At 38.5% G+C, this 14342-nt stretch overlaps 1 protein-coding gene across 1 annotated transcript in view; it reads right to left on the bottom strand.

The window, feature by feature from the left end:
- Positions 1–14342, bottom strand: part of dnaaf11 (dynein axonemal assembly factor 11) — a 53230-nt gene that overhangs the window by 17979 nt on the left and 20909 nt on the right. Inside the window, exons 6-7 of the mRNA XM_073043203.1 lie at positions 4940–5131; positions 3356–3430 (exon numbers count right to left, since the gene is read on the bottom strand). Of these exons, the coding sequence (XP_072899304.1) occupies positions 3356–3430; positions 4940–5131 (267 nt within the window). The remainder of the gene's footprint in view (positions 1–3355; positions 3431–4939; positions 5132–14342) is intronic.

Raw genomic sequence — 14342 nt, 5'->3', positions numbered from 1 at the left:
ACAAGTCCTATATTGACATAACCTGAAAGGCTGCTCAACAAGGAAGAAGCCACTGCTCCAAAACTGCCATAAAAAAGCCAGACTACAGTTTGCAAGTGCACAAGGGGACAAAGACCTTACTTTTTGGAGAAATGTCCTCTGGTCTGATGAAACAAAAATTGAACTGTCTGGCCATAATGACCATCGTTATGCTTGGAGGAAAAATGGTGGGGCTTGCAAGCTGAAGAACACCATCCCAACCGTGAAGCATGGGGGTGGCAGCATCATGTTGTGGGGATACTTTGCTGCAGGAGGGACTGGTGCACTTCACAAAATAGATGGCATCATAAGGAAGGAAATTTATGTGGATATATTGAAGCAACAGCTCAAGACATCAGCCAGGAAGTTAAAGCTCGGTCGCAAATGAGTCTTCCAACTGGACAATGACCCCAAGCATACCTCCAAAGTTGTGGCAAAATTGCTTAAGGACAATAAAGTCAAGGTATTGGAGTGGCCATCACAAAGCTCTGACCTCAGTCCAATACAAAATTTGTGGGCATAACTGAAAAAGCGTGTGCGAGCAAGGAGGCCTACAAACCTGACTCAGTTACACCACTCTGGAGGAATGGAACAAAATTGCAGCAACTTACTGTGATAAGCTTGTGGAAGGCTACCCAAAACGTTTGACCCAAGTTAAACAATTTAAAGGCAATGCTACCAAACACTAACAAAGTGTATGTAAACTTCTGACCTACTGGGAAAGTGATGAAAGAAATAAAAGCTGAAAAAAATCATTCTCTCTAGTATTATTCTGCCATTTTACATTCTTAAAATAAAGTAGTGATCCAAACTGACCTAAGACAGGGAATGTTTTCTAGGATTAAATGTCAGGAATTGTGAAAAACTGAGTTTAAATGTCTTTGGCTAAGATGTATGTAAACTTCTGACTTCAACTGTACACAAAAGACATACACACACACACACCTATATACATATATATCATCAAATTGGATATATTGACTTGTTGAAATCTTAAGGCCCTTACTAAAGCATCCCAACTACAAAAAGACTTATATGCACAAAGCAGATAACGTAGGAACTAAAAGACAAAATAATATGGATCAGACATAAGAAAAACGTCAGAATTAATCAGATGTGGCAGCACCTAGGGAATTGAGAAACTATAGCTGAAAAAAGGATATGGATAGGGCTTGTGTTACATGTATTGGCCACTGTCCAAATGATCATTCAGTCTGTTTACTATGCCAGATTAATCTGCGGACCAACAGAGGCACCTATAAACGGAGTTAGAGCTACTTACACAGGAGTTGAACTTGCTCTGTAAAATTATTATAGCTCCAAAGCTGTAGAAGCATATGGTATTTTATATTAGCAGGAGCATTTCCTATTATATAATCCTATTTCGTATTTTACCTAGGTTCATATATAATTTATTACAATTTACATCATATTAACAACAGTGCTACTTAATTTCAATAACATTTTACAAAATGCTTTGAGTTGCACCGTTCTACGAGATTTGACTTGTTTAATTCTATCCCTATAGATTCAGGTCAAACACAGACAGAAGATATTGGAGGGCTATTTATTGGATTATGCAGTCTATAACTCTGTACTACTGCCTTTGGTGGATCTCCTGCTACAAGACACACCCTGACAGAGGTGACCAGGATATTGGCTGAAACTTACAATTCTGTGGGCATGACTTCATCAAGCTGTTGTTTGACTAGCTTGTAGAACATCTGTCCAAATTTAAAATTACTCTTTGATGCTTGTGAAAGGAACTTTACAAACTTACTGGAATGCAAGTGGCATTGCAAATACAAATCTCATTTTCTAGTTTAACACAATCTCTGGTGTAATACAGGTTCCATCTCCCTCTACAGTTCATTGGCTCCTACTATAACTTTCAGCAGTTAATTAAAAATTTCAAGAGGCATAAAAACACAAGAAATAGGAGCAGAAGGCAGCCATCTGGCCTGTTGAGTCTGCTCCATCATTCAATAAGATCATGACTGATCTTATTGACAATATTGATATTTTACTGCAGGTGTCTTGTCCAGATAGTTCTCAATTCTGGTCTACCTGCTGTATTAGAGGCCAAACTTTTGCTGCATTTACACAGCTTATCTGTATCTTCTCTCTCAATCTGAGTCATGTTCTATTTCACAAGTATTCCCAAAGGTCAAAGTAAATTTGTTATCGAAGTACATATATGTCACCATATACAACCTTGAGATTTATTTTCTTGTGGGCATACTCAATAAATCCATAACAGAAAAATAAAATACCACACCAACTTAGGCACTCAACCAGTGCGCAAAAATCAATAAATTGTGCAAATACAAAAATAATAAACAAACAAATAAATAAGCAATAAATATCAAAATTATGAGAAGAATAATCCTTGAAAGTGAGTCCTAGATTGTGAGAACATTTCAATGAAGGAGCACGTGAAGTGAAGCTGAGTACCTTCGCAACAACTTTTATCAACACTAAAGCTAGGTCAGTGGGCAAATTTAGCTTGAACATATGATTAGGAAGATGTTGAGTCCTAGTTGATAGTAGCTTATCTTAAAAGGTTCAATAACTAGATATAATATAGGTTATCATAGGATATAAATCAAGAAACACACACAAAATGCTGGAGGGACACAGCAGGCCAGGCAGCATCTATAGAAAAGAGCACGTCAACATTTCAGGCAGAGATCCTTCAGCAGGTGCTGAGTTCTTCCAGCATTTTGTGTGTGTTACTTGCATTTTCAACATCTGAAGATTTTCTTTTGTTTATAATATAAATCAAGGCATCATTTCCTCATATTTTAGACAGATAGGTAATTTATTGATCCTAAAGGAAATTTCTGTGTCACAGTAGCATTACAAATGTTCAGATATACAAATATTAAAAGAGAATTAAGAAAGAATAACAATAAGCTACCTTAAAAATAAGATGTACAACATTTATTTCAAAGTTTACAAGATCACACTCCCAGCTATAGATTGACTCACTATAGAGCCTGAAGGCAGAGGGTAAGAATGATCTCAATTGGTGCTCTTTGGAGCAACACAGTAGTCTCAGTCAATGGGAGATGTTGTCTCTCCAGGAAACTGTATTAAGAGGGACTGCTAAAGATTTATCAAACATTTGTTTCAATTCTAAAGATACATTGTATATCTTACTTTTTAAAATGTGAACCACATTAAGCATTTAACTATTTTATCAGTGAATTGAATTTTTATTATGAATTGAATATATAAACAGTTATTCGATGTAATGTTAGTATATAAATAGCGTTGAAATTTTCAATCATATCACACATAAATGAGGTAGTCTGCCAATAAGTAAGTCACATACTTAGGTTCATTAACATTAAGGATTCTTCCTTCAGAAGTTCTCAGCTTTCGTTGTGGTTTCTGTTTTCTATGATTTCTGCAAAGGAAATGGTATTTGCTTTCTATGAAACAGGCAGCTCACAAAACTAAAATCTTAGAACATTAACTTTTGTCCTCTCTATTCCTCAGCTGTTGATGACTTATGAGTGCTATAGCGTAAGTACTGTATCTTAATCAAGTCCCGATCAAGTGGGTTCTCTTTGGAGAGCAGATACATCATATAATGGAAACTAGTTAATCAATTCTATCAATACACAATGTCTATACATGTGTACTTTGAGTTAGAAGTTGACAGAACAGCCATTAAAAGTAACAACCCCATCAAGAATTACTAAAGCTAAAAGTAGCGTGGCCATTATCAGAAGGCAAAAACAACAGACTTCACAGCACGGGATAAATCAGACCAGAAACACTCACCATGCTGCCATGTGGTTTAATTGCTTATTGAGACATCACAGGATTTCTAAGCATGCATTTCTGATGCCTTCAATATTCAGAAAGGATTGGTGTAACTTAATATACAATATTAATTATGGATCATATGCAAATTAATTATGGAATATGCTTTATTACTGTTCAGTTCCCAGATGCTTATAATTATCATAAAGCAAAGCCAGCACTTTAAATATTAAACTACTGTTTGAGTAGATATCAGTAGAATACTGATTTGCAAAATACCACAATACGGTTTGTTTAATGACTGAAATAAATATAGGATTGGCTGTATATGCATGCTTAGCACTTCAGGCAACATCTGTGCAGAAAAACAATGTTAAAGTTGCAACTTGATGACAGTTCATCTGAAATGAAAGTGAACAAAGTAAAACTGGCAAATGGAAATCCCAGATAGAAAAGCTGGTCAGGCAGCATCCATGGAGGCAGAAACTCAGGTAATGTTTCTGGCCAATAACCTTAGAGGAAAATGTATTGAAAGTATCCCTCTAGTATAAACAAGAGTAGTATACTAGATTAAAATGTCTATGCTAAAAATGTATTTCTAAATTTTCTTCACATTTTACATATATCAGGAAATCCAAGTAAATTAAAAACCTTTTCAGAAATAGAACTGTAAATAAGGACAGTGTTAAAAACCTACTCAAAAATGCAGCGAGCGTTAATTGAGGTCTTTATGACAAAAGTCGTAAAAATCAAAAGTTGGCCAGAATCTCCACTCTAGGTCATGAGCCAACATCTCCTGCTGAATGTGTATGTGCAAATAATGAGTTCAGATAATGTCAGATTCAGCTACCATTCCTTTGTCATAAAATACTTTATCATTACCTATATTCACTCATACAGAGTAACTCTTAAAATGAAGTTTAGGAAAGCAAATGAAAGTGGAGAACTTAAAAAGTGTCAGGAGTCAAGGCATAAGTTAACAGTAAAATACAATATAGAAACATGGAAAAATAAGAAAAATATGGAGATAGTTTCTCAAAGTAGACATCAATTTATAAACATTTCCATTTATAATGTTTTACCTTAAAATAATTACTAATTTGCATTTCATTTACTATATTAATATATTTACTACTAATAATGTTACTTGTCCTGCTCTTTAGATTTCCTCATCTTCTCAATGTATCTGTGGGTTTCCAGTCTTGATTCAGGTGTGTAATATGAAGGCTCCTCCCAGAATTTTTTGTTCATCTCATCTTCATCTGTTTTTCTGAGAGCTTTACCCTCTTTTGCATCAGTGTTGCTTTGCTCACTTTCTGTGTTCTGATCTTGAACAAGTCTTAACAGAAGAGAAAATAGGAAAAAATTCCAAAATTGTTCTTCAACAACAGGAAAACACAATACAGCTGAACTTACAGATGTTCCAAAATTGTTACTAACCAAAGTATAGGTGAGGGACACATGGGATCTGATATGTTTTTCCTTTCCAAATTATTATAGCAAAATTCTAAAATATAGTGATTTGGCATCTGTCACCTGGTTTCCATGGTTCTTTTAAACTCATCGAGGCCCCCATTTTGATGCTTCTTTAAAACACAATGGACCCCTGTGCCAATGTTCCTTTTAAGTTCAGAAAGGCCCTATTTCCTGTATTCTTTTTAAATTCACTTGATACACTGAAATTTTATTATAGCTGTATGCAATATGCTAAAATATGAATTAGAAGTGTGCTGATATAATAACAGTAAAAAATCCAAAGGGATGGCCTGATAAAAATACATAAGATTATGAAAGGCATAAATAGGATAGGTGATAGTTTTTTTCCATGTTAAGAATATCAAAAACAAAAGGCTGAGATTTAATGTGAGAAAAATAAGCTTTAAAGGAAATACGGGACTAAATTTTCTTTTATATATACAGAGTGGTTGAATCTGGATGGTGCTGCCAGAGCAGTGGTAGCATCAGATACAAATATGGTTAAAAAGCAGTTAGACAAATAATTAAATAAGCAAGACATTGAAGGATACAATTTAAATGTGGGCAAATGGGATTAGTGTGGATGTATAAAAAGGTCAGCTTCCACATTTTGAGCGCCACAGCCCCGAGGAGATACCAGATTGCATTGTGGGAGAGAAATTTTAAAAGAAGCAAGCAGCAACAATCGACACATTTTTGCACACCACAGTCCCGAGGAGACACAGGTTGCACATAATCAGGCATGTGGCAAGGACCAATAAAAAGTTAGTTTTAAGTGAAATGGCCATTTTGGGAGTGGCCATTGATGGAGTAGGCCACTGTTAGAATGGGGAGTTCAGGCATATGCAGGAGGTAGATTTTTTTTTCTCTATTATCTATTCTCTCATTCTTTTTGCACATTTAGAGCAGTGGGAATACGAGACTGGATACTGTAATGCTCCTCTTGTGGGATGTGGGATGTGGGACGGCAGGATGATCCCCAGTGTCTCTGACTACCACATCTGCAAGAAGTGTATCCAGCTGCAGCTCTGAACAGACCATGTTAAGGAGTTGGAGATGGAAAAGCATGAACTCAGGAACATTCAGGAGGCTGAGGAGTTAATAGGACGTAGAGGAAGGTAGTTACACCCACGATACGGGGCACAAGTAACTGGGTGACCATCAGGATGGGGCAAGGGGATAGGATTCCCCTCAACAACAGGTGTATTGCTTTGGTGTCCAGTAAGGCTTTATGGGTAGAAGTGTGAAATAAGACAGGTACGACCACTTTAATGGGACCATGCAACAGTCTGTGGGATTTAGAGGAGCAAATTTGTACAGAGATTGCAGACTATTGCAATTAACAAACTTTTTATAGTAGATGATTTTAACTGGGACTCACATACCATAAAAGGGCTGGATGAGAAAGAACTTGTCAAATATGTACAAGAAAGTTTCCTTAATCAGAAAATAGAAGTCGCAACTAGAAAGAGTGCAATACTAGAGCTCATATTATGGATTGAGACAGGGCAAGTGACAGAACATAAGAAATAGGAGCAGGAGTAGGCCATCCGACTCATCGGCCTGCCATGCCATTCAATAAGATCATGGCTGATCTGTCCATAAACTCAGCTCCATCTACCTGCCTTTTCCCCATAACCCTTAATTCCCCTACTATGCAAAAATCTATCTGACTGTATCTTAAATATATTTAGTGAAGAAGCCTCAACTGCTTTCCTGGGCAGAGATTTCCAGAGATTCACCACTTTCTGGGAAAAACAGTTTCTCCTCATCTCCCCTGAATATTGCAGCAATGTCCCCTGGTTCTAGTCTTACCTATGAATGGAAACAACTTTCCTACTTCTATCTTACCCATCCCTTTCAAAATTTTTATAAATTTCTATAAGATCACCTCTCATTCTTCTGAATTCAAGGGAGTATAGTCCCAGGCGACTCAATCTCTCCTCAAAGGTTAACCCTTTAATCTCTGGAATCAACCTGGTGAACTTCCTCTGCACAGCCTCCAAAGCAAGTACGGTATATCCTTCCTCAAGTATGGAGACCAGAACTGCACACAGTACTCCAGGTGCAGCCTCACTAGTACAGCATGACCTCCCTGCTCTTGAATTCAATCCCTCTAACAATGAAGGCCAACATTCCGTTTGCCTTCTTAAAAACCTGTTGTACCTGCAAGCCAACTTTTTGCGATTCATGCACAAGCACTCCCAAGTCCCTCTGCACAACAGCATGCTGCAATCTTTCACCATTTAAATAATAATCTGCTCTTCTATTATTCCATCCAAAGTGGATGATCTCACATTTACCAAACCAGAAGTTTGTGTAGGGAACACTTTGCAGGTAGTGATCATAATGCCATCAATTTCAAGATAATTATAAAGAAGGATAGGTCTGATTCTCATGCTGAGAGTCTAAATGGGAGAAAAGTCAATTTTGATGGTGTCAAAAGATTTGGAATGTTTGGATTGGAACAAATTGTTTTCTGGCAAATGTGTACTTGGTAAGTGGGAGGCCTTCAAAAGTGAAATTTAGAGAATACAGAGTTATTTGTCCCTGTCAGAATAAAAGGCAAGGATAATAATGTAAGTTTATGAAACCCTGGTTTTCAAGAGATATTGAGGACCTGATTAAGAAAAGGAAGTGCATAGCAGGTATAGGTAGGCAGAAACAAATGAGGTACAGTTACAAGAAAAGTTTGTGAACCCTTTGCAATTACCTGTTGTTCTGCATAAATTACTCATAAAATGTGGTCTGACATTCAACAACTGTAAGTCACTATCTGTCTCTTCAATTGTATTTTTCATGTCTTTATTGAAAACATTGTTTAATCCTTCACAGTCCAGGCTGGAAAAAGTATGTAAACCCTTGTATTTAATAACTGGCAGAACCTCCTTTACCAGCAATAACCTCCACCAAACATTTCCTGTAGCTGCTTATCAGACTTGCACAATGGCGAGAAGGAATTTTAGACCATTCCTCCATACAAAACTGTTTCAGGTCATCAATATTTCTGGGATACCTTGCACAAATAGCCCTCTTCAGGTCATGCCACAGCATCTCAAATAGTTTAAGGTCTGGACTTTGACTTCACCATTCCAATACACAAATGTTCTTTCTTTTTAAATAAACATTCCGTTGTTGATCTACTGTTGTGTTTCTGATCATTGTCTTGCTGCATCATCCAACTTCTAATAAGCTTCAGGTGACGGACCGCTACCCCGACATTCTCCTGTAAAATGTCTTGATACAATTTTGAATTCACTGTTCCCTCAACAATTACAAGCTGTCCAGGATTTGAGGCAACAAAGCAGCTCCAAACCATGATGCTCCTTCCACCATGCTTCACAGTTGGGACGAGGTTTTGGTGTTGGTGTGCAGTGCCCTTTTTCCTCCAAACTAGCAATATGCATTTCTGCCAATAAGTCCAACTTCTGTCTTATCTGAGATGAAGATTGGTGAAGGGGCAGATAGTGTGTAGGAAACAGGTAGGATGCAGAAGGACTTAAGCAGATTAGGAGAATGGGCAAGAAAGTGGCAAATCAAATACAGTGTTAGAAAATGCATGGCCATGCACTTTGGTAGTAGAAATAAATGTGTTGGCTTTTTTCTAAACAGGGAGAAAATCCAGGAATCTGAGATGCAGGGGAACTTGGGAGTCTTTCTGCAGAACACCGTGAAGGTTAACTTGTAGGTTGAGTCACTGGTGAGGAAGGCAAATGCCACGTTAGTATTCATTTCAAGAGGTCTATAATACAAGAGCAAGGATGTGGTGCTGAGGCTTTATAAGGCACTGGTGTGGCCTCACCTTTAGTATTGTGAACAGTTTTGGGCCCTTCATTTCAGATGTTCTGGCATTGGAGAGGATCCAGAGGAAGTTCACAAGGATGATTCCAGGAATAAAAGGGTTATCATAGGAGAAATGTTTGATGGCTCTGGGTCTGTACTCGCTGGAATTCAGAAGGATGAGGATTCAGAAGGATCTCATTGAAACCTTTCGAATGTTGAAAGGCCTAGATGGAGTAGATTTGGAAAGCATGTTTTCCATGGTGGGAGAGTCTAGGACAAGAGGGCCCAGCCTCAGGATAGAGGGGCACCCTTTCAAAACAGAGATGCAGATAAATTTCTTCAGCTAAAGGGTGGTGAATTTGTTGCCACATGCGGTTGTACAGGCCAGGTCATTGGGTGTATTTAAGGCAGAGGTTGATAGGCTGTTGATTGGACATGGCATCATAGGTTAAGAGGAGAAGGCCGGGAACTGGGGTTGAGGAGGAGATTAAAAAGAAAGGATCAGTCAGGATTGAATGGCGAAGCAGACTCGATGGGCCAGATGACCTAATTCTGCTCCCATGTCTTATGGTCTTATCTGTCCACAGAACATTGTTTCAGAAGCATTGTGGAACAACCAGGTGGTCTTCTGCAAACTTGAGACATGTAGCGATTTTTGTTTTGGAGAGAAGTGGTTTCCTTTGGGGTGTCCTTCCATGAACACCATTCTCGTTCAGAGTTTTTCTTATAGTGGATGCAGTACAGTGACTTCAGCAAGTTCAAGAGGTTTCTGCAGGTCTTTTGCTGTAACCCTGGTTCTTTCTCACCACCATCAGAATCCATTGATTGGAAAACCTGACTCCAAATAGCTTTTGTAGAAAGCATTATCCCAGAGACCCAACCTAGACTGTGATTGTTTAAATGATGTACTCAGTGTTGATGAGAAGTACAATTGTGTGTGTGTTACTAGTTTACAGATTGTGGTTGTCTATTATTGTGTCTTAGATGAAGATCAGAGCACATTTTATGAGTAATTAATGCAGAAAACCACGTAATTGCAAAGGGTTCACAAACATTTTCTTGAACTGTATGTTGGCTGGAGTCAGGGCTATATACTTGAGGAGTATAAGAAATGCAAGAGAATGTTTAAGGAGGTATCAGAAGGGATAAAAGAAAACATGAGGTTGCTTCTAGCAGACAAGGTGGAGGAGAATCCTAAGGGTTTTTACCCACATACATATTAAGAGCAAAAGGATTGCAAGGGACAAACCTGGTCCACTGGAAGATTAGAGGGATAATCTATGCATAGATTTTAAAAAAAAAGCATGAGATTTTGAATGAATATTTTGCATCTGTATTTACTCTGAAGATGGACACAGAGCCCATGGATGTGTGGCAATACACCAGTGAGGCCATGGACCCTATAGACATTACAGAGGAAGTGATGCTTGCTGCCTTGAGGCAAATTAGTGTGGATAATTCTCCAGGGCTTGACAATGTGGTCCCTCAGACACTGTGGGAAGCTAGTGCAGGAATTACAGGGGCCCCTAGCAGAAATATTTAGCCACAGGTGAGCCGCTGGAGGATTAGAGGATAGCTAATTTTGTTCCATTATTTAAGAAAGGCTTGAGAATAAGCCAGGAAATAGGCTGGTGAACCTAACATCAGTAGAGGGAAAGCTATTGGATGTATTCTAATGGACGAGATATACAAGTATTTGGATAGACAGGAAATGATTAAGCATAATCAGCTTTGTGCGTGGTAGGCAGTTACTAGCTAATCTTATAGAGATTTTCATGGTTACCAGCAATGTTGATAAAGTCAAAGCAGTGAATGTTGTCTACACCGCAAGTCTTCTGACAAGACCCTGCATGGGAGGCTGGTCAAGAAAGTTCAGTGACTTGGCAAATGGAATTTAATGCAGACAATGTGAGGTGTTGTACTACGGGAGGACAAACCAGGGTAGGACTTACACATTGAGAGTTTCGGCACTGAGGATTGCCGTAGAACAGAGGGAACTGGCAATACAGATCCATAATTCCTTGAAAGTGGCAACACAGGTAGATAGGGTCATAAAGCAAGCTTGGCTCATTGGCCTTCATAAATCAAAGTATTGAGTGCTGGAGTTCAGATATGTTGAAATATTAGACGTTGATAAGGCTTAATTTGGAGTGTTGTGTACAGTTTTGGTCACCTACGTGCAGGAAAGATGCAAATAAGATTGAACAAGTGCAGAGAAAACTTACAGGTATACTATCAGGTATTGAGGACCTGAATTATAGGAAAAGGTTGAATAGGCTTGGAATTTATTCCTTAGAGCCTAGGAGATTGATAGAGGTATGCAAAATTATGAGGAGGTAAATTTATTAGGTTTTGTCCCCACTGAGGCTGGATGAGACTACAACTGGAGCTCATGGGTTAAAGGTGAAAGATGAAATATTTAAGGAGCCATGAGGGGCAACAACTTCATTCAGAAGGCGGTGAGAGTGTGGAATGAACTGCCAGCAGAATGCGGTGTCGAGTTCACCATTTTAGAGAAAACCATGTCTGCATGCTTTTATACACTGAGTTGCTGCAATATGGTTTGCTGATTAGATATTTGCATTAACGAGCAGGTGAACGGTGTAGTTAAGTGGCCACTGAGTGCATACGTGCATGTATAACACAAGTGAACAAGCATAAATTTCTTTTCTAGAGAAGACAAGGACCACTAAGGGACAATATATAGTGAATTTGCAAAGAGCAAGTCATATTTGACTAACTTAGACAGACTGACATTTTAGTCTTACATGCTGTACTGAAGGAACACTAATTCCAGAGGTGTCTTCTGACATTATTCGGAGATCTTTCCTGTTGAATTAGCCAATATTATCCCCCAAACACAGATCAAAGACTACCAATGGAAAGAAACTGAAGTTAATATTTCAGATCCCTTGTACCTCAACAGAGCAGGCAAGACTGAATTAGAGAAAATAGCCAGGAGAAAATTGTCAGAATTATCTGTGATTAGTAGAATACAGATAATTTAACTAAATGACAAGAGAATGTGAAGGAAAGTAGTGAAACAAAATTGTATTCAATAAAGTTGGGAAATCTAGTGTGGATAAAAAAGCCAGGGACACTACAGCATGAAAATTACTCCTATACAATGGCATATTATTAAAAGATACCTCATCCTCGAGTACAATTCTATGACTACTCAACTCTAAGAAATACCAGTGCACTCATACCACATTATCAGCGCCAGGTATTGAAATTGAAAAAATATATACATATATATATAGTTAACTATAGTTATATAGTTAAAATATATAATTGAAAAGAATATAGTTAAATCCAAGTTGTTAATGTCAGACAGCTGAATAATACTAAATAAAAATATTCTGTTTCTGGGGTTTGCATTGAGCATTGCTAAACCATTGCTAAAGTTAAACCAAAAGAGAGAATTCGATGAAGCAAAGAGTCAAGAGATGGGGGAGATCTTTAATGAATTTTTTGCATCTGTTTTCGCTCAGGAGACAGATACAGACACAAAGTTTATACAAGTAAAGCAAAGCAGCATTGAGGTAATGGACCATATTCGGATTACAGAGGAGATGTTTGCTGTCTTCAGGACAATTAGAGTGGATAAAACTCCAAGGCCTGAAAAGGTGTTCTCTTGGACCCTGTGGGAGGCTACTGCAGAAAATGCAGGGGCTCAAGCAGAGATGGTTAAAATGTCCTTAGACACTGGAGAGGAGCTGGAGGATTAGAGGATACCTAATGTCCTGTTGTTTAAGAAAGACCCTGAGAATAAATTAGGAAATTACAGGCCAGTGAGCCTGTCAGTAGTGGGCAAGTTATTGGATAATATTCTAAAGAACCAGATATATAAGTATTTGAATTATCAATTATCAGGGAATTATCAGGAATAGTCAGCTGTGTGTGTGGTAGGACATTTCTGACAAATCTTAAGAGTTTTTCAAGTAGGTTACCAGGAAAGTTGATGAAGGCAAAGCAGTGGATGCTGTCTACAAGGCCTTTGAGAGGGTCCTGCATGGGAGACTGGTCAAGAAAGTTCAGTTACTTGACAAATGAAAGTTCTTGCAGATAAGCAGGAGGTGTTACACTTTCGGAGGACAAACCAGGGTAGGACTTACACAGTAAGAGGTATGGCACTGAGTAGAGTGATAGAACAGAGGCATCTGGCAATACAGATCCATAATTCCTTGAAAGTGATGTCACAGGTGTATAGAGTCGTAAAGAAAGCTTTTGGCTCATTGGCCATAAATCAAAGTACTATTTACAAGAGTTCATATGTTATGTTGAAACTTAATATGTTGGTGAGGCCTAATTTGGAGTATTATGTGCAGTTTTGGTCATCCACATACAGGAAAGATGCAAGATGTGAAGAGTAAAGAGAAAATTTACAAGGATATTGCCAAGACTTGAGGACCTGAATTATTGGCAAGATTGAATAGGTTAGGAATTTATTCCCAGGAGCCAAGGAGAATGAGGGGAGATCTGATAGAGGTATACAAAATTTTGAGGGATACAGATAGGATAAATGGACTTCGGGGGTTTTTCCCACTGAAGTTGAGTGAGACCAGAACCAGAATTCATGGTTTAAGATCAAAAGGTGAAATGTTTAAGGGGAACATGAGGGGGATGTTATTCATGCAGAGGGTAATGAGAATGTAGATCAAGCTGCCAGTAGAAGTGGTAGATGCGGGTTCAATGCCAACACTTAAGAGAAAATTGAACTGGAACATTGATAGGAGGGTATGGTGGACTATATTGGGGCTGCAGGTCAGTGGGACTAGGCAAGTGAGACAGGAAAATAAATAGACAATAGACAATAGGTGCAGAAGTAGACCATTCGGCCCTTCGAGCCTGCACCGCCATTCTGAGATCATGGCTGATCAATACCATATTGATCTACTATCAATACCCGGTTCCTGCCTTGTCCCCATATCCCTTGATTCCCCTATCCTTAAGATACCTATCTAGCTCCATCTTGAAAGCATCCAGAGAATTGGCCTCCACTGCCTTCTGAGGCAGTGCATTCCACACCCCCACAACTCTCTGGGAGAAGAAGTTTTTCCTTAACTCTGTCCTAAATGACCTACCCCTTATTCTCAAACCATGCCCTCTGGTACAGGACTCTCCCAGCATCTGGAATATATTTCCTGCCTCTATCTTGTCCAATCCCTTAATAATCTTATATGTTTCAATCAGATCCCCTCTCAATCTCCTTAATTCCAGCGTGTACAAGCCCAGTCTCCCTAACCTCTCTGCGTAAGACAGTCCGGACATCCCAGGAATTAACCTCG

This window comes from Hemitrygon akajei, chromosome 1 (assembly GCF_048418815.1).
Source record: "Hemitrygon akajei chromosome 1, sHemAka1.3, whole genome shotgun sequence".
In the NCBI taxonomy this organism is placed as follows: Eukaryota; Metazoa; Chordata; class Chondrichthyes; order Myliobatiformes; family Dasyatidae; genus Hemitrygon; species Hemitrygon akajei.
This window is presented reverse-complemented; position numbering and strand designations above follow the sequence as displayed.